The 24,264-nt window shown below is 34.4% G+C and overlaps 2 protein-coding genes across 11 annotated transcripts; both read right to left on the bottom strand.

Annotated features, from left to right (window-relative positions):
* Positions 1-1,390: 1,390 nt before the first annotated feature.
* On the bottom strand, positions 1,391-14,398 carry Mrp (Multidrug-Resistance like Protein 1). 5 transcript variants are annotated; one of them, XM_078180621.1, is made up of 22 exons: positions 13,925-14,391; positions 12,943-13,242; positions 12,728-12,865; positions 12,541-12,654; positions 12,260-12,459; positions 12,115-12,135; positions 11,806-11,991; positions 11,041-11,674; positions 10,811-10,957; positions 10,651-10,735; positions 10,377-10,576; positions 9,800-10,301; positions 9,011-9,188; positions 8,813-8,930; positions 8,510-8,729; positions 6,026-6,246; positions 5,020-5,200; positions 4,822-4,930; positions 4,618-4,744; positions 4,022-4,544; positions 3,707-3,953; positions 1,391-3,637 (listed from the first exon to the last, which is right to left on the bottom strand). In XM_078180621.1, the coding sequence occupies exons 1-22, from the start codon at positions 13,952-13,954 to the stop codon at positions 3,523-3,525; spliced, it is 4,596 nt and encodes a 1,531-aa protein (XP_078036747.1). In that variant the 5' UTR covers positions 13,955-14,391; the 3' UTR covers positions 1,391-3,522. The 5 variants fall into 5 exon arrangements, with proteins under 5 accessions (XP_078036747.1, XP_078036746.1, XP_078036748.1 ...); XM_078180620.1 differs by lacking the exon at positions 6,026-6,246 and adding an exon at positions 7,307-7,527 and having other exon boundaries at positions 13,925-14,390; XM_078180622.1 differs by lacking the exons at positions 6,026-6,246; positions 12,115-12,135 and adding an exon at positions 7,307-7,527 and having other exon boundaries at positions 13,925-14,390.
* Positions 14,399-15,977: 1,579 nt separating this feature from the next.
* On the bottom strand, positions 15,978-23,903 carry LOC144470022 (ral GTPase-activating protein subunit beta). Of its 6 annotated transcripts, XM_078180798.1 has the most exons (25): positions 23,709-23,903; positions 23,610-23,635; positions 23,113-23,533; positions 22,907-22,933; positions 22,587-22,801; positions 22,313-22,496; positions 21,980-22,240; positions 21,589-21,780; positions 21,263-21,367; positions 21,047-21,187; positions 20,747-20,985; positions 20,445-20,675; positions 20,218-20,371; positions 20,046-20,153; positions 19,552-19,653; positions 19,177-19,317; positions 19,069-19,083; positions 18,842-19,002; positions 18,610-18,783; positions 18,125-18,534; positions 17,642-18,053; positions 17,257-17,569; positions 16,925-17,188; positions 16,614-16,863; positions 15,978-16,544 (listed from the first exon to the last, which is right to left on the bottom strand). In XM_078180798.1, the coding sequence occupies exons 3-25, from the start codon at positions 23,516-23,518 to the stop codon at positions 16,418-16,420; spliced, it is 4,632 nt and encodes a 1,543-aa protein (XP_078036924.1). In that variant the 5' UTR covers positions 23,519-23,533; positions 23,610-23,635; positions 23,709-23,903; the 3' UTR covers positions 15,978-16,417. The 6 variants fall into 6 exon arrangements, with proteins under 6 accessions (XP_078036924.1, XP_078036921.1, XP_078036923.1 ...); XM_078180795.1 differs by having other exon boundaries at positions 23,610-23,903; XM_078180797.1 differs by lacking the exon at positions 22,907-22,933 and having other exon boundaries at positions 23,610-23,903.
* Between the last annotated feature and the right edge of the window lie 361 nt (positions 23,904-24,264).

The following is a 24,264-nucleotide window of genomic DNA, read 5'->3' on the forward strand; positions in this document are numbered from 1 at the left end:
AGATTGTGATTTGGTCGTAATTGGCCTGGTATTGTTCCTTCAGGCAGTGGACTATAATCTGCTTCATTGTTCTGAGAAGCTAATACCCGAGCTGATGTTACATAAGGTGAAATGTAACATTCGTATGCATTGTGGTTCTGAACTGTTAACTCGCCAAAACTGCCACTTGGTATGAGTCGGCCGTCACGTTCAAACGGTCCTTGTGGTATAATTACTTCTGGTAAGTTCAGTCGAACCTCCTTGCCATCTTGCGTTACTACATCAGTAACGTGTGATATGTAATCAACTATTGGCTGCGGGATTACTTGATAGTCAGATAGAATTTCTCTCAAATCGGTCCTCTCGTTCAGGATGTTTTGCCCTGCTTTCCTTGCGATTTCCGCAACTACCAGGTTAACGTGGGTAGCCATTGCATGCGTGAACATTGATAGTGGTAGCCGTTCATGTAAGCGCGGATCTACAGCGCGCATTTTCTCGTAGGTCTCATTGACCAGTGGGATCAGGCCAGAGAATTCAAAATTCTAACAAAAATAGTCCCTCTCTGGTACTAAAGATGAATGTGGACCTATGTCATACATCGGCTCATCACGCATACTGTCTTCTACGGTGCTTGGCTTCACGTCCTGGGGTGGTACGTCCCGTCTTGGCGCGGGAGTGTTCTTCTCTTTAAAGGTCTTCGTCCGGGTAGTTGGTTTCCGGTTGACCTCGCGCTTGGGATTATATGGTGCTGGTTCAAAGCTCCAATCTGCCAACTGCTGTTGGTCGTTGTACCTATTGTATGCTCTGCGAGCGTCGCGGGCTGCTCGGCGGTTACCGCCGGAATGGCCTCTGCCACGTGGCATGCCACGATTAGGAACAGAATTCATTATCGATGAATGTTGAACGTTTTTATGTGTCACTCGTGATAAAAACGACTATTCTTTTGGTTTTGATATTTAGTCCAATGAAAAAGCCTTGCAAAAATATTGACATTTCTCTAATCAAGGATCTCAGTGTACGTTGCATCAGGTAAATAAATTATCAGGATAAGTTTAGTACGAGCTCCAAAAAAATCTCGTCTATTCTTTTAGGAAATTGTTGTCACCGTGCTTAGGTTCCAACATTTGTGTTTAACTTTTTTTAATTTGAATGCTTTGTAATTGTTATCGTCTTGCACGATATTGAACAAATATAAAGTTTATTTCAATATTTAGATAATACTTCAAAATAAATACGATTCCCTATTCATGCGAAAATAACAAAATAAAATGAAAAATCATCCAAATTATACGCGTACACGTATGAAATATTTGGCTAAATAACTTGAACAGGAAGCGACGATATATGTATTTTATGCAAACACACTATCCTTGCATTTACAGCAAAGTCGAAACGGTGATTTTGCGATAAATTTTGTCTACATAGAAAACTAAGGCAAAATATTTTTTCAAAGAATGGTATGTAAATTCTAAACAAACAAAAGGTTGGTGTAACACAAATGCTAAAAGTGAAATTACGATTGCTCCTAGATACAACCACGATTATTGTTTTTAATAAATCAATGTCTCCAATAAATATTTAATAATTTTACGTCACGTTCATTCATATATTAATTTTAAGTTTTACTTTGTGTAACTTGTATATTTCAAATATTTCTAGCTTGTATATTGTCGAAATATCTGTGTCGCATAATGGCATGAATTTGATGAATTAAAACATTGTTCGCAAATTTTATGTTACTTTTTTAAGATGAGTTTTCTGAATATGTAGGTACTTGGTATAATTTTTAAATACATTATGAACTTAAGACCGATACGACGATGAACTTAGGAGGAACTATAAATATATAGTCCTACATTTCCAGTTTTGTATTTAAGTAATGTTGATTACAACTGTTTATTAAGATTATTTTACATAACATTTTAAAATAAACATTGAAGTCTTTATTATTACGTTCCACTTTGAATGAACAATAGTAGTATCTTGAATAGTAAACAAAAAAAGTTGTATCTTTTGTATTTATATGAACTTATCGGTTTTAACAAAAGATATTGTTTAACATAGTATTTACCTATCGCTGGTTTCTGTTATAAAATCTGACAAATTTAATGTTATACTGTTATCGAGGAATATATACTATTTGAAGAATTTGCAATGGCTATCTTTTTTTTGTACAAAAGCAGTATAATGGTGAATTGTACTAGAGGTGTATAAACAGTTTAAGGTACAAATTTTTATATACATAATTTCCTTACCATGCTCAAAAAATACAATTATCTCAAGATGAAACCTAGATGTTTTTTGTTTATTTGCAATTGTTCATATATAGTATCCTGTTTAGCGCCATACCAGCTGTATTTACGTCATTGTATAATATATAAGGTAAGTAGTTATTAAAAAGTAATCACATTCGAAGTAGATAAAGTGTGATAAAACATTGATCATCGAAAGATTAAAAATACTAATCTTACTGCATAATAGCACCGTGAATAGTTTTTATTTAAATCGTGAAAGATCGTAAGGAAAGTAAGTACTTCAATTGTGCATTAATATCATTTTCTGTGATGTCCTACAGGTTGCATGGCACTACAGGAATCAAGTACTCTGTATGGAAAATGTTTCCGAAATTATGATGCAAGCGGTCAAATGGTAATTCTAGACGCAAAGATAAGTTGCATGTAAAATCAACATTTGGCCAAGTGTACCACAATTTCATTGGCATCCTGTATGTGTATGTGTGTGTGTAAATATATACATATATGTATGTATAATTCATTTACATTATAATATCTAGTAATATAGTATTTAAACAATTATAATATCAATCAAAGTATTTAGTACTCGGTGACAGAAACAAATTATCAAAAGGATATCTTTGCATCGTGTACACTTTTTTTAAGAACATATTCACAAAATCTAGTGAATGCATCGTATCCATCTTTACAAGTGCAAAAGTTGCACGAAAGTAATTCAGTATTTTATTCCAATGAATGAGATTTCTCATAGCTAGTAACTTTAATTCAATAACTTGTGCAAAAGAAGCTAAGACGTAGGTAACTACCTTCCTCTGTGATGTGAGATAAAACGCTAAGACGGTACAAATAAAAATTAGAGTGTAAGTTAAGAGTAATTAAAAAAATACTGTTATATTTTGTACGTCGCACAGGTTTCACATGCAAGTGTAAGCCTGAAGGCAGCTTTCTTTTTAAAACTATTAAAACGATTTCTTTAAGTCACTGTACACAGATTTATAAACTTATACTACTTAGCACAGAACGTGCTACTAAAATGGCAGTACTTTAAGTAACAGATGTTCATACTATTTTGTAAGTGAGTACTTTGAGACGCTTTATATATGTCATAGAGTCTGACTGAAAAAGTTGTTCTACAAAAATTTCTGAACGTGTCAAGTCTAAGAATATTTCGTATTTCTTTTACTCTATGCAAACGAATAGCTATATTCTTTTCTTTCGTTAAATGTTTCTTCATAACTTAAAAACTTCCTCAATTTCTCGTATTGCTCGCATAATATTCGAATTTCATTTAAATTACAAGGCCTGCATCTTTAGCTATACCATAGAACAAGCTTGATGGATTACGAAGTAACACATCCGGCGAATCAAATTCCATAATGCGTCCATTATCGAGGACAATGACCCTAAAAGCATAAAATGTATTTAATAACAATCTACGTTTGAAAAATCCTTTTAAAAATCGTGAAACTCACCTGTCTGAATCAAGAATAGTATTAAACCTGTGGGCTATTGTAAGTACTGTGCACTCACTAAATTCTCGTCTAATTGTCGACTGTATTAAGTCATCGGTTTCAAGATCAACCGATGCAGTTGCTTCGTCGAGTATAAGTACTTTTGTTTTTCTAAGTAAAGCTCTCGCCAAGCATATTAATTGTCGCTGACCTATACTTAAGTTATCACCGCCTTCGGTCACTTCATGTAGAAGACCACTAGCCAAGTCTAAAATGTAATGCAACATTGTGTATTCTTGTATATCAAAACATAAATTTGATTGAAGTGCTGCTTACTTTGAACAAAAGATTTCAGATGCGCATGTTCCAACGCCGTCCAAACTTCTTCATCCGTGTGATTGTTGAATGGATCTAGATTCATTCTTAGAGTTCCAGAGAACAATATAGGATCTTGCGGTATAATAGTCAGTCTGGATCTTAAATCGTGAAGACCCAGTTTCGAGATGTCGACGCCATCGATGGTAATTTGTCCTTCGGCCGCTTCTAATATCCTGAACAGAGCCAACGTCAGAGACGACTTGCCGGCGCCGGTTCTACCGACAATGCCAACTTTTTCTCCTCCCTTGACAGAAAACGACAATCCACGAAGTACAAGGTCCAGGCCTTGCCTGTAACGAACTTTGTAATCTTTGAAATCTACGCGACCCTTTACAGGCCAATCATTAGACAGCTCGTGATTAGGATTCTTCCACGGTGCTTCCTGAGGTGTTTCTGTGTACTCCTTTATTCTTTCTACAGCTACTATGTTTGTTTCGACGTCCGATGTCATTCTTACCAACCAATTTAACGTTTGGGTTACCTAAGCAAGGGAAGCGTTGTTAATCAACCGTTGACTCTCTATGACCGTAATTACTTTGTAAATGATGTCCTACTTGTAAAGCATAGCTAACAGATAGACCAACCATACCCGGCTCCATAGTATCTCTTGATAAGACAGCAAATAGTGCAGAACAGAAAATAATTAAATTTCCAACCATTTCTAAACGCACTGCCAGCCATCTACAAAGAACAATAATATCTTATATCTAATACAGAATGTTCTCGTTTCGAATTGGAAATTGAAATGAAAATTCTACCTGTTTGCGATTATGCTAGGATAATAGCAAATTTGATTAAAATCTACCCTATTTTCGGACTCAAGAATAAATCGGTCTTGCACGCCGAATGCCCTGATAATCTGTGCTCCTAAGAAGAAAATATAGTGATATAATTTTTCATGTTATCATCTTTTAATACTTGAATACACCTAGTCATGCATTCGTGTCGTTACGTACCAGACACAGATTCGCTGAAGTGCGAGTATATCGGAGATCTTGAAACGGATTCCAGACGTTTCAGCTGCCTTGAACTAGCAACATATAATCGTTGAACAAAATAATAGATTACACCTATTGGTACTATTACTGCCACAAATATCGGTGTACTGAAACTTATTACCACTAAAGTTGCTATGACCTGTAATGTAAAGGTGTTGTTTAAAAAAATATATTTAACAAAGGTATCTCTTATTCATAATCGTATGAACCGTATCGCAATCTTAAAAACACATATACCCTTATGTTCTTGTATGCAGTTATAAAATGATAATAACTGTGAGGAAACAATTTAAAACTTAATGATCATGCAACTCATTTGAAGAGATACTCGTGTATATCAATTTCGACATCGATATATATGTATATATCGATTATATATATTTTATATTTATATATAAATATAAAATAAAATATAAACAATATTTCTTTTTCCACCCATATACGATATAATGACATCTTAAACCAAACATGTACTACACACAATTATTATGAAAATATTAGTTGATATATACTTGCACAACCATTTACCATCGTTCATTGTCTTACATATATTTACCATATTTTTCTCATATTTGCCATTTATGATACATTAAACATCTAATTTACTGGAACGGACACAATTATACACAGTTACTGCTGATACAACATAGTTCGTGTACGTTAGTTGTTCCGAATAAAATGTACATTCCGGTACAGCAAATAACTTATCGAAAAGCTACAAACCGAGGAACAAAGGCAACATGACAACATATAATTTCAAACCCTACACGTATAAAATAAAGGGATGACCATGTGATGTATTTAAATGATAGATACTTAAGATTCAAACCAATACAAACCCTTTCATAAAATGGAAGTATACTCAAAGTGGACCCATATGATAAGTAATGACTAAAGAACATGTGAGAAAGAAATAATAAGAATCAATGGATTACAGTTTGGTTCAGGCATTTCCGACAATTACCTCGAACAAGCAATAGATGCTATCAGAAATTTGCTGTGGAAGAGATGTGTCCAGTACGTCGACGTCTTTAGCAAACCTGGAGATAATGCGACCAGTAGGTGTCGTATCAAAGAAGGTCAATGGAGAACGCATCACAGCACGCAGCATCACTATATGCATCTGGCGAGCAGCCAGCCAGCAGCCCAGCTGCGGTGCCAAATCGCAGAAAAAACTCGCCATCGCTACAACATCAGACATGATTGGCTTTCATTGTAACCATATCAATAAGAATTTCGAATCTTAAATAGTTGAGAATCGATGAGAGAAATATGCTAGAGCATTTTACCGATCTGAAACACTTCAACAAATGTTTCTCTTCATTCAAGTTTCTCATTTGTTACGATATAAATTTTTCTCGTGACGAATGTCAAGAAATTGTTTGTAAGATTTCATAAATATCTATTCGCTTCTAATACGCATGAACAAGTAAGAAAGAAATATTGTCCAACAGATAAATTTGTAATACCAAAAAATTAAAAAATGCTGTTCTGTCTCATGTTATGCGAGGTGGGTGAAGTTTGCTGTGGAGTATCATGCTAGGCACATGTAATGGATAACAACGCACAATAAGCTAGGCAGTTAATACTGAAAAATTTATGCAAATTACATAAGGAACTTACAAGCACAAGCAACATTGTTTTTTATAAGATAAAAGTTCATGGTATAATTGTGTCCATTACCTAATTATGATATTATACTACTGTACAAGTTGTAGTGCATGTAGATTGTTAGTGATTATACAAAAGAATAAATAAAACGAAAGACGAGAATCGATCTTTCTGAGAGCTCTTCTAATGAAAATTTAGATGTCAATTACCTGAAACAGACACTATATCTATTTTAATATCACGTTCGACAAAATTAATCGTGAATAAGTTCATAAAATGGCTGAAAAGAGAAGAATATGTACCGATGATAATAGAACTCAAATTTGATAATTAAATCATATTTTCCTCTGCTTTTAATAAATTAAAAAGTAATAAATCAATTTAGAGAAAATGATCTTGTCTGTACATGACTATAATTTGCTTCGGCATGCAAACAACATTTTTAAGTGATTGTTCATACCTTCTTCATATAGTTACCATAGGTATACTTCTTCGAAGGTCTAGCTTAATTAATAAAATATCAAATAAGGTATATGTATAATATCAAAGTCGTGATTGCAATGAGTAAACGGTTATTTTCGCATGAGAAACAGTAATTGTTAAGCACAACATTTACAAGAGACAAATAGCATACCGAAAAGAGGCAAGTAATCCAGGAACGTAGTATTGTTGGCAAAACGTTATCAATGACATCGGTGTCTTTACCGAATCGACTGAGAAGTCGACCGATCGGAGTACTGTCAAAGAATGACATTGGGCTGTGAAGATTACGTTGCAACATACTCTCGAAGAGACGCACGGAAGCGTATATCGCTCCTTTTGCCATGATTAACGACCCAGCAAACGTTGTTAAGCCTACAACGATTCGTGGTAATTTTGATACATCATTGATTCCGATATATTTATATCAAGAATTTGCAACTCTTCTTGCAAAAATTGCATTCGCTTATTAATCTAGATCGTTTTAGAAAAATAAAACCAACTCATTTAATCCTAGTCTTAGCTCACCGTATGTATAACATCATTCTGCAAGTTCCTTATTGCAGTCACACATATATCGAGATGCATTTATAATTAGAAACGAAAAGATTATTAACAAAGGTACATTATCAGCAAATCATGGCAAACTATCATAGCTTGTTAAAAAAATAGGAATCAAGTAGTGGACATGCACTACTGTAAAATAATCGTTAGATGGTTAATCTTTACAATGAGACTACGTGATAGTGGAATTTTCTTTGGTTCGATATTTTTGACTTTTTTTTTCAATGAAATTATAATCAATCAACTGGAATTCTAAGTTTTAGTAGCGTGTAAGTAAGACTTCTCCTTTATCAATTATGTTATACTTATCTACATTAGAATTAATAACTGAAGATAAATGCATGCGAAATATAAATTATACTCTTTCTAGTGTCAAAGACATTGAAATGGTTGCATTTTAACATTTATCACTATGAAAGCCCTTACTGTGAGTATTAACGTTCTATAGATACAGCAAAACCACACTCGCTGAGATGTTATTAATATTGGAGCATTGGTTAATGTGTAAAATTATTTCGGAAACAACAGGTATTTGGTATAATGGTGTACTAAGACATGTGCATATTTATATTCATACCTATTGCTTATTCTAACGAAGAAAAATTAAATTGCCTCAAAACCATGTAATCTGTGAAGGAACATGCTCTTTTTGGAGAACTTTCAATCAAGCCCAATAAGCTTACCTTATTAAACTTACAATGGTTTTGTTTTACAAAAACAGCTAACGTACTCAATTTTCGTAAAGAAGAAGTGCTAAGTATCATATAATAATCATAAAATTTTAAAAACATACCCTGACCAAGTCCAAGTCCACCATATACTCCAAGGTACATATCCTGTTTTGATCTATCGAACGTGTTATTGTAATCTGTTAAATTATCATTGGACCACACGCTCAGCCAAGAATTTGAACCAATACTGAATCCTTGGAAAATTGCATTCATTATAATGGTCGCTATCGATAAGAACCATCCAATCGATTTGAAATAGTGCGAATACACTTGCCATTTGACCTTAATTTAATGAAAAAAAAGAAGGAGAAATATATAATTGCATATTCAACAATAGTTTTAAAGCGACCAAAAAAACAACTTACACTGCCAATTTCAGTTTTTTCCACTTCTACTAATTTGTCAATTGGTAGTGTTGGTTTATCCATCACACTGTTACTGCGTATATAACTATCTGATTGTTGACTGTCTGTAGAATGTTGTCTAAAAGTTTGTTTAAAGTTGTGATAACTATATATAGAGGGACGAATGTCAAACGTCGAATAACAGTGAAAGAAACTTACTTCTTTAATGAGCCTCGTAAAGATCTTTTCTCAGTGATAGAACCAGATTCGCTTTGACTCTCTGATGTTCTTGATCTGGCTCTTGTCAATTTCTGTTGCAATTCGTTAGAACCAATCGTTGTTTCCAGTTGTTGTTTAATTTCATTTAAATCTTCTTCTGACCCATCATCAGCATGCACTGTTCCAAATTTATCATAATAGATATAAAATAATACGTCATATTAAACGAAAAAAAAGGTACATTATTGTAGTATGACAACGTAATAATTTCCTAATATTAAAATTTAGTAACAGAAAAATCTTTTCTTCTACATAAAAAAGTTTTCAATTCATTTTGCAAGTACCGGACGTTAATGGCAATTTTTAAAACACAAGTTACGGAAACAAATGAACTATTGTATTTATCTAAAGAATTTCTCAGCGATACCGAGGTTCAAATGGGACATGCGTTATGCAAAAAAGGTAGTCCTGCATGCATGTTATATACTGTATTAGGTGGAAATAAAAAATTGCACGAAAGATGACTTCAAAATACAAATTGGCTATTCAAAAATTACTAAAATAAAAGAATCCAGAAATATTAATAACCTTGATACCCTAAAATCTCAAGCCAAATGCAATATGAACCATTTTCCGTACAATCGCAAACAAATTGACTTAGGGAAAGGAATCGTAATTACTTTTTTCACTGACTTACGATTTCCAACTTAGAACCATGAAAAATATAATTGAACATTAATCAAGAGAATACGAATAACGAAAATAAAGATCAGAAGAATTGATGTATACCTTCTTGCAAATGATGAACTAAAAATTCAGAAAAAGCTCCCTTTTTCTCCAGAAGCTGTTTGTAACTTCCAACTTCGGTTATCTCGCCATCTTTCAGAACAATTATATTATCGACTTCTGGTAAGAAGGTGATGCCGTGTGTTACAAGTATCCTTGTCTTTTTCTTGAGTAAACCGCTGTTGCCAATCACATTCTCAAAGATGTGTTTACCAACGTGTGAATCTACTGCGCTCAAAGGATCGTCTAAGAAGTACACATCTGAATCATTGTACACCGCTCTTGCTAAGGCCACTCTTTGCTTCTGTCCACCAGATAAATTAATACCCTTCTCTCCGATCTCAGTCTGATCGCCTGCAGGCAATATCTTTAAATCTGGATTCAATGCGCACGCTTCGATCACACGATTATATGAATTTTTATGCTGTGGTTTGCCAAACAGTACATTATCTTGTAACGATGCGTTTTGTATCCATGCTTGCTGAGATACATAAGCAATAGATCCCTATATGGAGAAAAAAGAATTAATATCTTTCGCCAACGTCTAATTAAATCGGAGTATATGTAATTCGTTAATAACCTTCGTGTTCACTCTGCCACTGATTTTATCCATCTCTCCCAAAAGTGCTGATATTAGAGAGCTTTTACCAGATCCCACTGTACCAACAACAGCTACCAACTGCCCTTGTTCTACTTGTAAATTGATATTTCTTAACGTTGGTTTCTCAATATTATCCGCCTCCCACGTGAAAGTACCGTTCTCAACTAATAGCGCGTGAGCTATATAAATTATATATCGGTATATTATAGTGTGTTCGTTTTAATAAGTAACCATAATAATAAATAATACTTACATTCAGATGGATCATGTTGAACATTGTTAGGGTCCAATTCTTCTGTGTTCATGAATTTGTTAATACGTTTAACGGAAACCCAAGCCTGAATGCCATTAAAATCATTATTCAATATGTAATTAAGCACGATATAATTGAATTTTAATGAGTTTTTAATTACCTGAACCATGTTTCCAATCATCATGGGTAATATAGACAGAGGAAATCTTAAAATGTTAAAAAGACTAAGAGAAACGAAAGCAACAGTACTATTTAAGTGGTTCTTCTCATCTATAAGTACAAATGTTGCAAAGGATACTAAAGATACCTAAAATCAAACAAATGATCAGAAGATTGCAATTATAGTCGTATCGATGTTGAAAAGTTTACAGCGATTTTAGAGAAACTTACTAAGAAAGGAGCAAACGACCAGATAAAACTTGTTCCAGAATTGAGGTACGCCGCTTCTTTTAATACTTGAATTTCTTTTGTACGTATTTTTAATATTTGCTCTTCAAACGAAGGTTCCCAGGCATACAATTTTAACACTTTGATGCCATTGAGAACTTCATTCATTAATTTAACTCTTTCATCTTTGCTTTTCATTTGCCTGATTTGCAATGTTTTTACTCTATTCGTGATCAATAAATTTACTGGAATAAGAATAAGTAGAACAGCTAAACCAGCAAGTACAGCTGGCCCCAGTAGGTCCCACAAAAAGTATAAGGCTAAAACGATTTGTAGAGGTGCAGACCAAATCATATTTATGTATGCCGTTAAATCCATGAATCTTTGTGCATCCACAGACATTAAGTTTACTATTTCACCAAGTGTTGATTCTTTTCGAGCAGTGTTGGACATTCTCAATGCCTTCCGATAAATTGCGGCTGTTAATGCAGTACGTATACGTAATCCAACTAAGAACATGCGGTGAAAGTACTGAGATAAAATTAATGTTTGAAATGTGGCTGTAACTAGGAGTAAAACTGCTAACAAATAGCCTTTCCACATTGACTCGCGTTCCTCAATAAAACGAATGAGTAGTCTAAATTAAAAATAATAACAATTATAATCTATACAGTTGTGATTCCTAATGACTTTACTAATTTCAGAAATAACAAACTTGTTATTTAGAGCAGGAAAAAGATCATGCAGAACTGATCTATTGATACTTGCTTTAATATTTGTGGACTAACAAAAGTCATAACATCCTGTACACCCTTAAGTATGGCACCGAATAAGAAGGAAGCACCGAAAGCTTTACAAAGAGGTGGCAAAATCGATGATACCTTTTTTTTATGTCCACTATTAAAATCTACTTGTCCAGAAGACTTTCTAAAAGATGCCTTAGTGTTGTGTACACTGTAAAAAAATGCAAACAATATTATTATTATTATTATTAAACATATTATAATTAACATCGAACTTCATTTAATTTAATTACAAATATAGGCAACTACTTTCTCTTTATATATTTGAACTTACCTAAAGCAAATCCAAAATACTCTTGTTAGCAAAAGTAGATTGACATTTTATTACTAATGTAATTTAATACACAGGCATTTCATAATATTGATTCTCATTATCTTTTTAAAAATCATCGTCAAGTATTTATGAATATCACACTCACTTGTTGTTTTTTTGCACATTTTTGTTCCAGTATTTATCGAATTTTGGGACGACTTCTCCGGCCGAATCTTCTGCATTCATAGACCACAAATCTGTAGCTTCCAAAGGTTTTCGAAATCCTTTCCATGCCATCGGATCGAACCATGTGAAAAATATTTTTGATGGAAAGGAAGAGGCCTGCTCTGGACATGGTATTCCTTCCTATTAAATTTAATATGCAGAGTTAATGGTGCATCGTAAATTGATTGAAGACTAAACTGGATGTAACAAAGATAAACTTACCTTTGGATATTCACTACCCTCAGGTTCCGCGTCAACCAGAAAATTCAACAAGAATAAAATTACTACTACTGGGTAATATATCATATATGATACAAACGAATAAGTGACTTCTTTCTAAAAAAGAAATACAAATGAAAGTTAAATTATGAATCTCTTAAAAATACAACTTCATAAACAATTAATGTACCTTCTTAATGTACACCCTTAATACGGTTCTGTATTGAATAACTCCACATATTACAACAACAAACCAAAACAAAAATAATAATCCAGAAGTACGCATTCCACGCTTCTTATTATATATTACTAAAAGAAATGCTAGAATCTACAAAAAGAAACAGTGTGAACAATAAGTTTAGCCTTCCTTCAGGTTTCCAAAAATGGATGCGAAATAATACTCACAAAGGTAACTATCTTTACACATGGTGTATAATAATCAACGCTAAAAACATTTTCATAAGAACTTCTATGTATAGCATTGCCTATATCAACGATAGTAAGTACAATCAATAATGCCAAAAGTATTTGTTTAGAAATATATAACCATGTGTATGGAATATTTTTCTTCTTGCTACTTATAAGATAATAAGCTTCTATCGGTGAGAAGAACCATAAAAATGCACACGGTATCCATATCAACATAGTCTTTTGAAAACATTCTGGGATATCTGGATCATCCGTGTTCCATGCTATAGTATCATTCTAGAAGAAAAAAGAGAAAACGGAACATTACTTTCGTGTATCTTTTTATAACTTAAAATACCATGTAAGAGGAAGGGAAAGGGAAGAAATGTGTTGTCCTGGGCCCGCCAAGGGACTCATTATTAAATATCGTAAGGTAAGGAAGGTCGAGGACGATATAAATATTATACATATACATATATATACAGATCGGTGAAAAATTATATAGTAGCGGGGAAAGGTGTTGACTAATTAGCCATCTGCTGGAGAGCGTAGGAGATAGCCGCCACAATAGTTTTTTAACAGTGTTTAATCGAAAAATTTCGAAATAAATGATTGCTAATCAACAAATCATTTCCCATAATGCGATCCAACGATTTCTTTGCGGTTTAATATTTGGATTAAAATTTTTCGTACGTTTTTCCTGTGCCAAGGTCATTGAAAATCGTAATAATAAACTTCCGGTAAGGAAAACATTATAATGTTAACAAAACGATGGAAAAACAAGACCGAATCTCTTTTTCTCTCTCGACCGGAATTTCATGACGCGTAAATTTTAGTCTCGCGATTGAGAAACCATGAGATTGGAATGGTGATTATTGGAACAGGAGCCGACTGGTGTGTTCGATCAGGAACATATTCGTTTAAAAAAGAACACGAAGATATCGAAGCAATGCAAGCAAGACAAAAAGTATATACGCACCCAGAACTCGGTACCACAAAATTGATCCATAGTTTGATCCTCCCTAATGATACATTTACTGCATAAATTTGTTGGTCAGCTATGTTCCGCGAATTCACTTATCCTCGCTTTTAGGCGGATCTTTCGTGTAATTGATTACGTACACTGGGACGAACACTTTTTGAATTTGAGTAACGGTTACAACTAGTCACGGATCATCCGACCGAACAAACACACAATTACGATATTTATTGGCATGTGACCAACACCGACCATGGAGCTACCAACCGTTCGCTTGAGAAAGCGAACGCAAACTGTACCCGAACCGACTCGGATTCACATTATAAAGTCTGGCCGGCGAGAGTACATAACACGGGTTATACGGTTATACGGGCTGCGGGGTACCGATACCCATGTAGAGGTAATGACAATTCCCCTTTTGCGCAGAAGAAGCCCAACGCAGAGGATCTGATCCTCTTTGGCCCAACGCATGCAACCGTCGCTCTGCAACATTACCGAAAGATGTCGCAATGTGAAATTTTATCCTATACAATTACATACGTACGTACACAATCGCGCGTACGTATGTACACATGCGATACACTAGGACACTGTAGCGGTGATCGGGCTAACTAAAAAACAAATTGTACATACATAACGACAGCAAACGTTACTTTCTATCAGCCATGTAACGATAAAACAATTGCAATGAATAAACAATCGTATCTGATTCATGCCAAATGTTTCGTTCATATACATCCATCGATTCATATACATACCATGTACACATGCTTGTACAAACACTATAAGTCACCATATGCACATCATAGTCATGCACGTGGAATGCGTGTTTCTTTTTTTACGTACAATGTATGATGTACATACAAAGATACTATTCTATATTTCAATTTAGAAGACTAGATATGAACATTTATGGTAAGAAATCATGTTCGCTTTGCGAAGCCAGTTTAGAGAATATGTAACGGTTACGTTATCTTGAAAGCATGGAGTGGCAGATGACAACTTGACTCGATCTTGTTCAAACTTATGTCATTGAAGAGGGTCAATCTTTGCTCCAGCGCTTGCCGGTTCGACCTTAGTGTTCGTTCATTTATTTGACCAATTACAATACATTGCGTGACGCCATCGCATTCATACAATTCGAAAGTATCGTCAATTTAATGCTTGAAGAAAAGAAAAGGGTCGGACAAATCACTCGAACAATTTAATGAGAAATTAAATTGTATATACGACTCCATAAGATGTGAGCAATTATGTTGCAATCGGGAGGCAATTTGTCACTGTATTACATTGCAAGTTTTTATATCGTAATCTGTTACTACGGCTGATATGATAAGCAATTAATTGAAACTGTATTGACATTGGATGTAGTGATAAATAAAGGGAACATCGGTTGATCGATCGTTTACTAAAAAAGGAATGATTCCGATTCCTTTGTTTACAAGATTTGCGATCAGCTTATAATCAAAATATAAAAATGTTATAATTGCAATAAATTTGTTGCATTTTAATAAATCGGCGTTATTGTCGGAAGCAACGTTTTAATCGAAATTGCATTCATTGAGGCTTAACCTTGATAGTAATTCCTTCTGTTTACGCGGCAATAAAAAGAACAGATGTGTTGTTGCGCTACGTAGATATTTCCTTTAAAGGTGTTGCACCGTAGTACGTACACTTGTTACGTAGTAACGTAACAGAATGATGTAGCTAAAATTTGACGTTGATATATGATGACAATATCGTTTAGATAGCACGCAAAGATTCTACCCTTACTTAGCTTCCTAATTACTATTGGTACTCTTATCGAAATTCTTATATAACTCCTTTGTATTCATCACATTTCCGCGTATAAATCTCATGTTGCCAATTTAGATCCATTTTTTATTAGTTAGCAGTAAATATTTGTATTATAGACAGTTGCGAGAGATCGTTGAATACTTTGTCGTTTGCAAATAACATTTTAATTACACTTTATTACATGTCTAGTTCTTTTTCCGTAACCTTGTTCTTATCTAGATATACGCAACATCATGAGTAAACGTGAATGAACATATATCTTTATATGTATGCATTTATTTGAATACATACATGATAATTTCATATACATTTCATGTATACCCTACAGTAGAAAATAATTATTTCAAATATAAATAAAAAGTATTTTATGCTTATTACGGGTATGTAGTTCGTATATACACAGAATATATATGCGAACACGTAATAATAATGGTTTATATTATAGAATCATTTAAAGCTGTTATTGATTTATAACATAATAATTTTTCACTAGTCCTACCTTTTATTAAAAAAGTTATTAAATCTTTAGAGTTTTGTTGCAGATATTGATATTCCATTTATAGGATTATTAAATTCAATATTGTGCTGATTTCATAAATAGAGTTCCATATTATAATTTGTATATTAAAACATATATACAGTTATATATGATTTAATATTATTAATGCAAATTTTGTCGGTTGTTTATCCATTCCGTTAGACTTGATAAGTTTGAGTGCTGCTGAATAATAGTGTTAACAATTCTGGATCAGTCAAGTTTTTTCTGTACTTTTGTACCATTTCTTGGATCTTTAAACGTCTGCGTACGTGTGGCGGATGATAGCTGTAACACACCGTAAATGCTGAAAGTGTCAATGCTCTGTAATAAAAGATCTCGTTCAATCCTACATACCTATCGTTATCTAGCCTTTTTCTACGTCCCATGTTCAATGCAGTTTGCCTAACAAGCGTTCCTAATACTCTTCTCGACACGACCATCCCATCAATTAAAGGGGTAGCTAAATTGATTCTAGAAACCGGACCTTGTAATCTAACTCTCATTAGTCCGCTACAGAGTGCTTGAAGAAAAATAACTTGCACATCAGGTGGTTGGATTATTCTAGTCTGTTCGAGACCAGTATAAGTACAAGAAAGAAGGTCACCTGTAAAATATTACCATGTAATTTTTATTTGAATTATGAACTAATTAAAAGATGAAAGTACCGATTGGAAATTGGGCATAGTCCTCCAAACTTTCCAGCCAAACGACCATGATTTTTATGTCACTTTGCACAGGCAAAACTTGTTTCGTAGTTCTTCTTGGCTTAACTGGATCCGCGCTAGAAGAACTGGACGGGCTAGATCCTGTTAAACTTGGGGGCTGCTTTTCTAGATCTAGTGACATGGCTCGCGACGTTTGTGTAGTACTTTGGCCTGTTCCACAATTCCGATAACTATTACTGTCGTTGATACTTTTCTCAAACCAAACTGCAATGATCACACGTATACTATGTCATATGTTAATGCAACTTTATCATCACTGTCATCTTTGATACCTTGATTGGCACTGATATCGCTAGAGTAACTTGTTTCTTCTAATGAATCCGAACTCAACACATTATTTGATTGAGTTGGCACAACAAATGCAATTTCTGAACTAACATCTGCCCAGTATAGCACATGAGTATCACCATTGTACAAAGCTCCGCCATGATCGCTGTGGGCTGGTTGTGGTACATTCAATTGTGGAGTTACTCTCCACGACGTGGAAACGTGGCCTGTCCAACCAGCATGTGCTGATACCGACACTGGCCATCCAAGGGAATTTAAAAATTCCAAAAAATTTGGCGATACGTTTGCTTCGTGCAACTATAAAAGCAAAATTTTTTCATCTAATTTTTCATCTAATATCGTGGCAATTAAAATTAAAATAATTCTTACTACGTTAGACAATATTTCTGTCGCAGTTTTCTGGCCTGCTTTAACATAAAAAATGTATGCAGTGTCACACATTCTTGGACTAATGTTATCCAAAGTTTCTAAATCCTGGCAAAATCCTGGAATGGTCGGATCTAATGCAATTAGGCCATTATTTCTGGATTCGTCGTCCTCTTTAGGCTCCATGTTTAAGAAACCAAAGTGGCTTAAAAAGAGACGCGCCGTTTGAAACTCATGACAAATTTGTGGAGGCACGCACTCCTCCGTTTTCTCATCGGATGTTTTTTCACTTCCATCGCAATACTTTGATTCGATGTTCATTTGACGTTCCAACAACTGGGTTAGCGTTTGATGTTCATTTCTGACCACGTTGTTGTCATTCATGACTGCTTCGAGACTTGGTATTGATTCATCGCTGAAAGAGAAAATTTAATGAGCTTAGGTAACATTAATTTTCAACATTTTAATAAAAATATTTAAACGTACACTTTGCAATGAGGAATTCGATCGACATTATCAGGGAAGAATTTCGGTTTATAGTCGGTTCTTGGAGCAGCTTCTGCTAGTGGCAGTGGTCGTCCGGGGTTTGTAGTTATACTTCTTATACTTGATCTATGTCTTGGCAAATGTCGGAGCTGCATTGTCCACGCGTGTCTACCAAATGGCCCACGTATTAATACCGTGACAGTGGGCTGCGGATCTTGATCATTTCCAAGCGGTTCTTCTAATAAAGCTAATATAGTAGCATTTTCGGCAACGAAGTAACGAAATCTTTCAACTGCTGCTTGGCGAGGTACTCGACCACCTGTCCAGCTATTGCAATGTCGAAGAAGCGAAACTTCATCCAATAAAGATGATAATGACTGTGCTCCACACGCGCTTGGGAAATAGCCAACCTGTAATAGCAATGATTTGTTGTCGTTATTAAGAGCGTAAATCTGCTGGAAGGCAAATGATTTATAAATTGTTACTTGTTCAAGAATAACAGTAAGCAGTGCTTCAGCCGCATCCCTGACGCGCATAGAAGCTGGTTTCAGTTCTTTCTCGTCTTTCATTTTGATAGGTTCTCCCGGCTTCCCTACACTTTTCGTTCCAGACACGCCAAGCTCGACCACTTCCAAAACTGTTGTTAAGCAATCTTTATCCTGGAAATATGATTATAATTAATTACAATTATCAAACTGAAGCATAAAGAGTACTAACTTGTAATAATTGTGAATGAGCTGTTAACCAAATAGTTAAGCAATTAAAGGCGGCAACAATGGATGAATGAAGATCCTTTGAGTGAGCTGGAGGCGGACGCCAGCATTGATAGGCAATATAATCGCAGAGCCATTTTACAGCACGCTTGCATTCCAATGCATCTGTAAAATTTTGTAAAATTTAATAGCGCTGCTACAATGCATTCACACAACAAAATATAATATGACCTGTTAATTTCCTTGCTGCTTGTAATACAGAGTATTTTATATTAAAAATTTAAAAAATTTTTAAAAGCTTTATGAATTTAAAAAATTGTTTTAATAAATTGTCTATACCTGTTTCACGTATACGTGTTCTTGCCAATCCGGACAGTATTTCAAGAGCTGCCAATGAAATGTTTAGGTCCGTTTTCCACGACGATATTAATCTGTGGCAAACCAAATATGTTGCACGTACCGAAAGCGCATGAGCCGAATCTGCAATAAGGTCTCATATTTTTAATCATAACTACTCGACTTTTTAAGATATTGTGTGATTAGATATATGAAAAAGTCTTTCAAAATGCAAGCCTGTATACAGAACTGTCCAAAAAAGCTTGAATGTGTAACAGAAATACAGAAATGAATAAAAATAAGGTGATATTTAACGATGTTCCGTATGAGCACAGTAATAAACTGCTGAATTACTTAGAAATATGTACTTGTATTTACCGAATGCAATACACTCCTCTTGAAGAGTTGCAATATCAGAGGCCTCGCCGAGCGATCGTTGATCACTGGATATACTTATTTGACTGGCTGAATCGCTGGTGACTATCAAGCGATGATGAGACGGTACACAATGGTGAATGCACAACAAAACACAACTCATAATAATACAAACGAATGACGTATCACACAAGCACGCGTAAAAGCAAATAGAGTATAATTAAAAGTAATAAGCATCATGATCTTACATCGCATAAGTATGCCTGTATCTCTAGACTTTTGTATGCAAGCAACTGGAAGATGTTAATGAGCTGCCATATCAAACAACAGAACATTAACTTCAGAATAAACTATTGCTAGAATTATGGTGCTTAAAATTACTTTTTAAGTATGAACACGAATAAGAATTAATCTCAAAAGATTTAACATGGTGCATTCAGTATTTGTATATAATGTAATACAAGCCAATGTTCCTTGAATCGCAAAATACAACAAACCTGATGATAATAAATTGACGGTAGAATCGTGAGCGATAGTATCCGGTTGAGTGACTTGCTCTACTTCTTCCGCTGCCGCAGAATCTTGTACACTTAATAATAGGGCCCCTAGAAAGCAAGAGTATTAACAATTTAATTGCGAATGTTCCAATAAATTGAGTTTCTGATTTACCTAATAACATATGAGTATTCTGAGGATCGGTTTCAACTTGTAGCGCGTTTATAAGCAAGTTCATGAGTCTTGATTTTAATTGTGCGAATGTCACGTGGCCTTTTTCCGGAATCATTGGATTTGAAAACGTTGGCAGCTCCTTGATAGTCAAATTCTACAAAGATGTTATACATAATTGTGGTATATGAGACAATAAATACAAACATAAATGTGTATATACTAATTACTTGAAAATGAAGGGGAAGCGCCAACATTGATATTAATAAATGTATGGAGGCTCTACGTAGATCAGGTTTCGAGACTATGCTGGATTTTAACTTTAAATCCTTCTCCGGAAGTACAGTTTCCAATGCTGATATCACCGCAGGCACTACAACTTGTACTCCATTTAAGTCTAAACGAAATAAGTCCGCTGAATTCAAAAGAATACTCGCCAACGTTTCGCCACATTCACGAGACTGTGAATAAATAAATAAATTAATATTGCATGCATTTTTATATGAATTATGTACTGCAAATAAATGATTACCTCGTCAACTTTAAGACCATGCTGCATAGCTTGATAAAATCTAGCTAAATATACCGGTAAAATTTCTTCTCCAGTCTTTTTAGCGCAAAATATTCTACACAATGCCCCTAGTGCTTCTGCTCTCCCAGATTCGTAACGATCTATGCAAAGCGTTGGCGGAACATCATTAACTGGTTCTTGTAATGAACTAGGACCTTCGACAAGTACAGAAGACGGCCGTTTCGTCGCACCCGATGGTTCTGTGTAATCAGAAAAATAATAGTCATAACTATCCAACGCATTTGATTATTTCATATTTACGTGGTAAATTTTGTGACCATCCATCAGTGCCTATAAATGCAGCTTCAAACAACCATTCCCCAAAAAGATGTAATATACTATTACATTTTGGGCGCCCTGGAGCTAAAGGAGGTCTGATGTCTTGGACCAAGGATGTCATAGCTGAAAAGATAAAAACAGCAAATAATATTGTAATAGAATCGACATTTTATGTAATTAATATTTATGAAATCTTACAGGTTGTACTTGAAGTTGATGACGGTCCTGAGTTTGATATCAACATGGGTGGTGTACTAGAAACACGACTCGTTGTTAAGCCAATTAAAGAAGCTTTTGGAATTCCTACAATTCGAGAAAATAATGAAATTTATTTTACATGTATATATCAAGCAAATGTTTTATAATATTGGGATAAGAGAAGAAATAATCTAAGAAAAAGCTTCAGAAATAATTATTCAATGTATGCATATATATATATGTATATACGTATATACAATTAATGTACAACATCACTGAATTTCAATGATGCAATTACAAAAGATCAGAAGAGAAGTGCTGAATACCCTTAGTGACGGCAGAAGGTGTAACACTGAAACTTTTGGCAAGTCTGCGTTGTGTTGGAGGTGTAGGAGAAGGCTGTGTCAGATCTTTGCCACTTGATTTGTCCCACCCTATACCCCCACTGCCAATGCTAGCAGATCCTGATGCCATAGAAGATACGCAACACTCTTCCCAGCAACATGCCTGTGAAACTCCTAAAACATTTATGACTGCGTGCAACCATCACCAGGAAAGTAAGCTGAAGAGTAAATGTGCTACTTTTGAAAGTAGAAACAGATTAAGAAAAATATTGTCTGTAATATCTATGGCAATAATGTACAACTTATTTTTATAATTCATGTAACGCCAATCGTGTTTTTCTATTACATAATACAATTAGTGACATTTACTTACCAAGAAACGCGTCAACTTGACCAGCTATACCTTTTATGGCTTTTAGAAATATTTGTGGTAAACTTTGTAAGCAAGGATGCTGACAAGGATCTATAACGTTTGGGCTTGCAATGGCATACTGTAAAAATGCTTGAGTTTGCGAAACAACGGCCGGTCTACATAAATCTACAGGATCACCTATAGTCCTTAAAAGTCTGTACCATGCTTGAGCTACTGCTTCATCCGACATTGTAGGTGGTACAAGCTGAGAATCTTCTTCGTCTAAACATATAATTATACGTTAGAAACTGCTAATATCAATATTGCAATAAATTACTAATAACATTAACTAACTTATTTTTAATTCCGGGAACATTGGACCATACATAATTTGTAATAGTCTTGCGGTAAGAGCTAGACAAACGCGATTCCATTGTTCCACTAACGCTAATCTGTGCCTCCATCGAAGACAAGACTCCCGTAAAGTGCGCCATAACGGTGGGGAAGGAAAATTACGTTCGCACGCCACTAGCCAAACCTGGAAGAATTTTGTATATATTCTGAACACTGTTGAATAACAGTGTTCAGAATATGCTTAATATTAATACATTATTATAGATCATTATACCTCTAAAAGTACACCTAGGACTCTTTCACATAACTGTTCTCCAGCATCTTCCCTAGTTGCTGGAGGAGCTAAAAGTGCATCATTAATTCCAATAAGAAATAATAGCAAGCTTTCCCAGGTTTCTCTTTCTAAATTTGCTGGACCTCTTGCAATTTGCTGCAGTGTTCTAAGTACTCTATGACACAAAACGGCCTGTCTATTAATTGTGTCAGTTCCTATAAAACAATATTCAATGTTTTACAGATGCTCTCTATGTATAATTCATTTATAAAAGTATTAATCTATTCAGTAAGGAATATAGTGCTTTTAGTACAAATTACCTAGATCCTGATATAAAAATGGCCAGACTATGAAAAAAAAAGATCATTGTAGACTATTAGATGTAATTCTTTATAATTCAATAAATAATTTCACCAATTGTAATTCTTTATAATTTAATAAATAATTTTACTAATGCAAAGCGGCTCATGAATTTATTACATAGAAGAAGAAGAATAAAGAAAACACGAAGCTATTAACTCTTTACCTTCTCCTTTTCGTGGAACAAATAAATTATGGAAATGGCTTATTATCTTTCTGGCATAGAAATTAGGATCATCTATGATCGGCGTAGGTACACAAATCTTTGGTGTAGAGTATAATGCCGAGAGCCATTCACAATATACATTAACACAGTCTCTGACTGTATCATGTTCAGCCAAAGGCAAAGACAATCCGAAGCATATTACTTCCATACACCATTGCACTTCTTTGTCTGTGCACAACGGACTAGGCTCGGCTGCTTGGGTTATACCAAGATTCGCGGCTAGTTGACGTACAATGGACAAAGCTACTTCTTTTCCCGCTCCAGGAGAGAATTTTTCTAAGACACTTTGACTTTCTTCCGAACCTTGTTGAACTAGAATGCTTAGAGAAGCCCATTCGGAATACATTCCTCCTTGGGAGTCCTAAAATATATATGAACATTAATATGCAAATACTATCAAACGAACGTAAGAAAAATAATACAGAACGAAAAATTACCTTAAGATTAACTCTATTAAATACGCCTAAATTCATAGATTATTATACACTTCCGACGTCCTATAATTAAGAACTAATAAAGAGAAAGTAAAATCTCACATGTATCTTTTTAACCTCAATTATCATAGAGCGTTGCTCATTTTATATGATACGTGTAAAAATCACACGGTCAAGTGCAAAGTTATACATAGTTTTACAGGTAGTCGACGTTATAAAATTTATGTACATATATAAACTTTGACATTTGGACGTATATTATTTGACAGGTGGACACCGCCATGAATATAGCAAGCATTAGGCACACGATTTCTATTGGTCATTTATGTACGGTCCATGATATATACATTGTTAGATTAATTATGAATCCCGATTTTTACCCGCATGAATACATATATCTCTACGACAAGAGTTGCTGTATGAAATTGTGTACATACACGAATCCGCATATATTAATATTATATTAGCACAAATTACAAAGTAATGTGCCAAACAATGTTTCAATGTTTACAAATATTTGCTATAAGAATAATAGGATATTTTGTTTCAGTTAATCAGGTTTTGTATTAATAAATTTCGGGAAAAATATTTTTCAACGTAAAGTTAAATTATTTCGAAACATTAAAAATAACTATCAGAATGATCAAACCGATGTAAA

Source organism: Augochlora pura, chromosome 5 (assembly GCF_028453695.1).
Source record: "Augochlora pura isolate Apur16 chromosome 5, APUR_v2.2.1, whole genome shotgun sequence".
NCBI lineage: Eukaryota > Metazoa > Arthropoda > Insecta > Hymenoptera > Halictidae > Augochlora > Augochlora pura.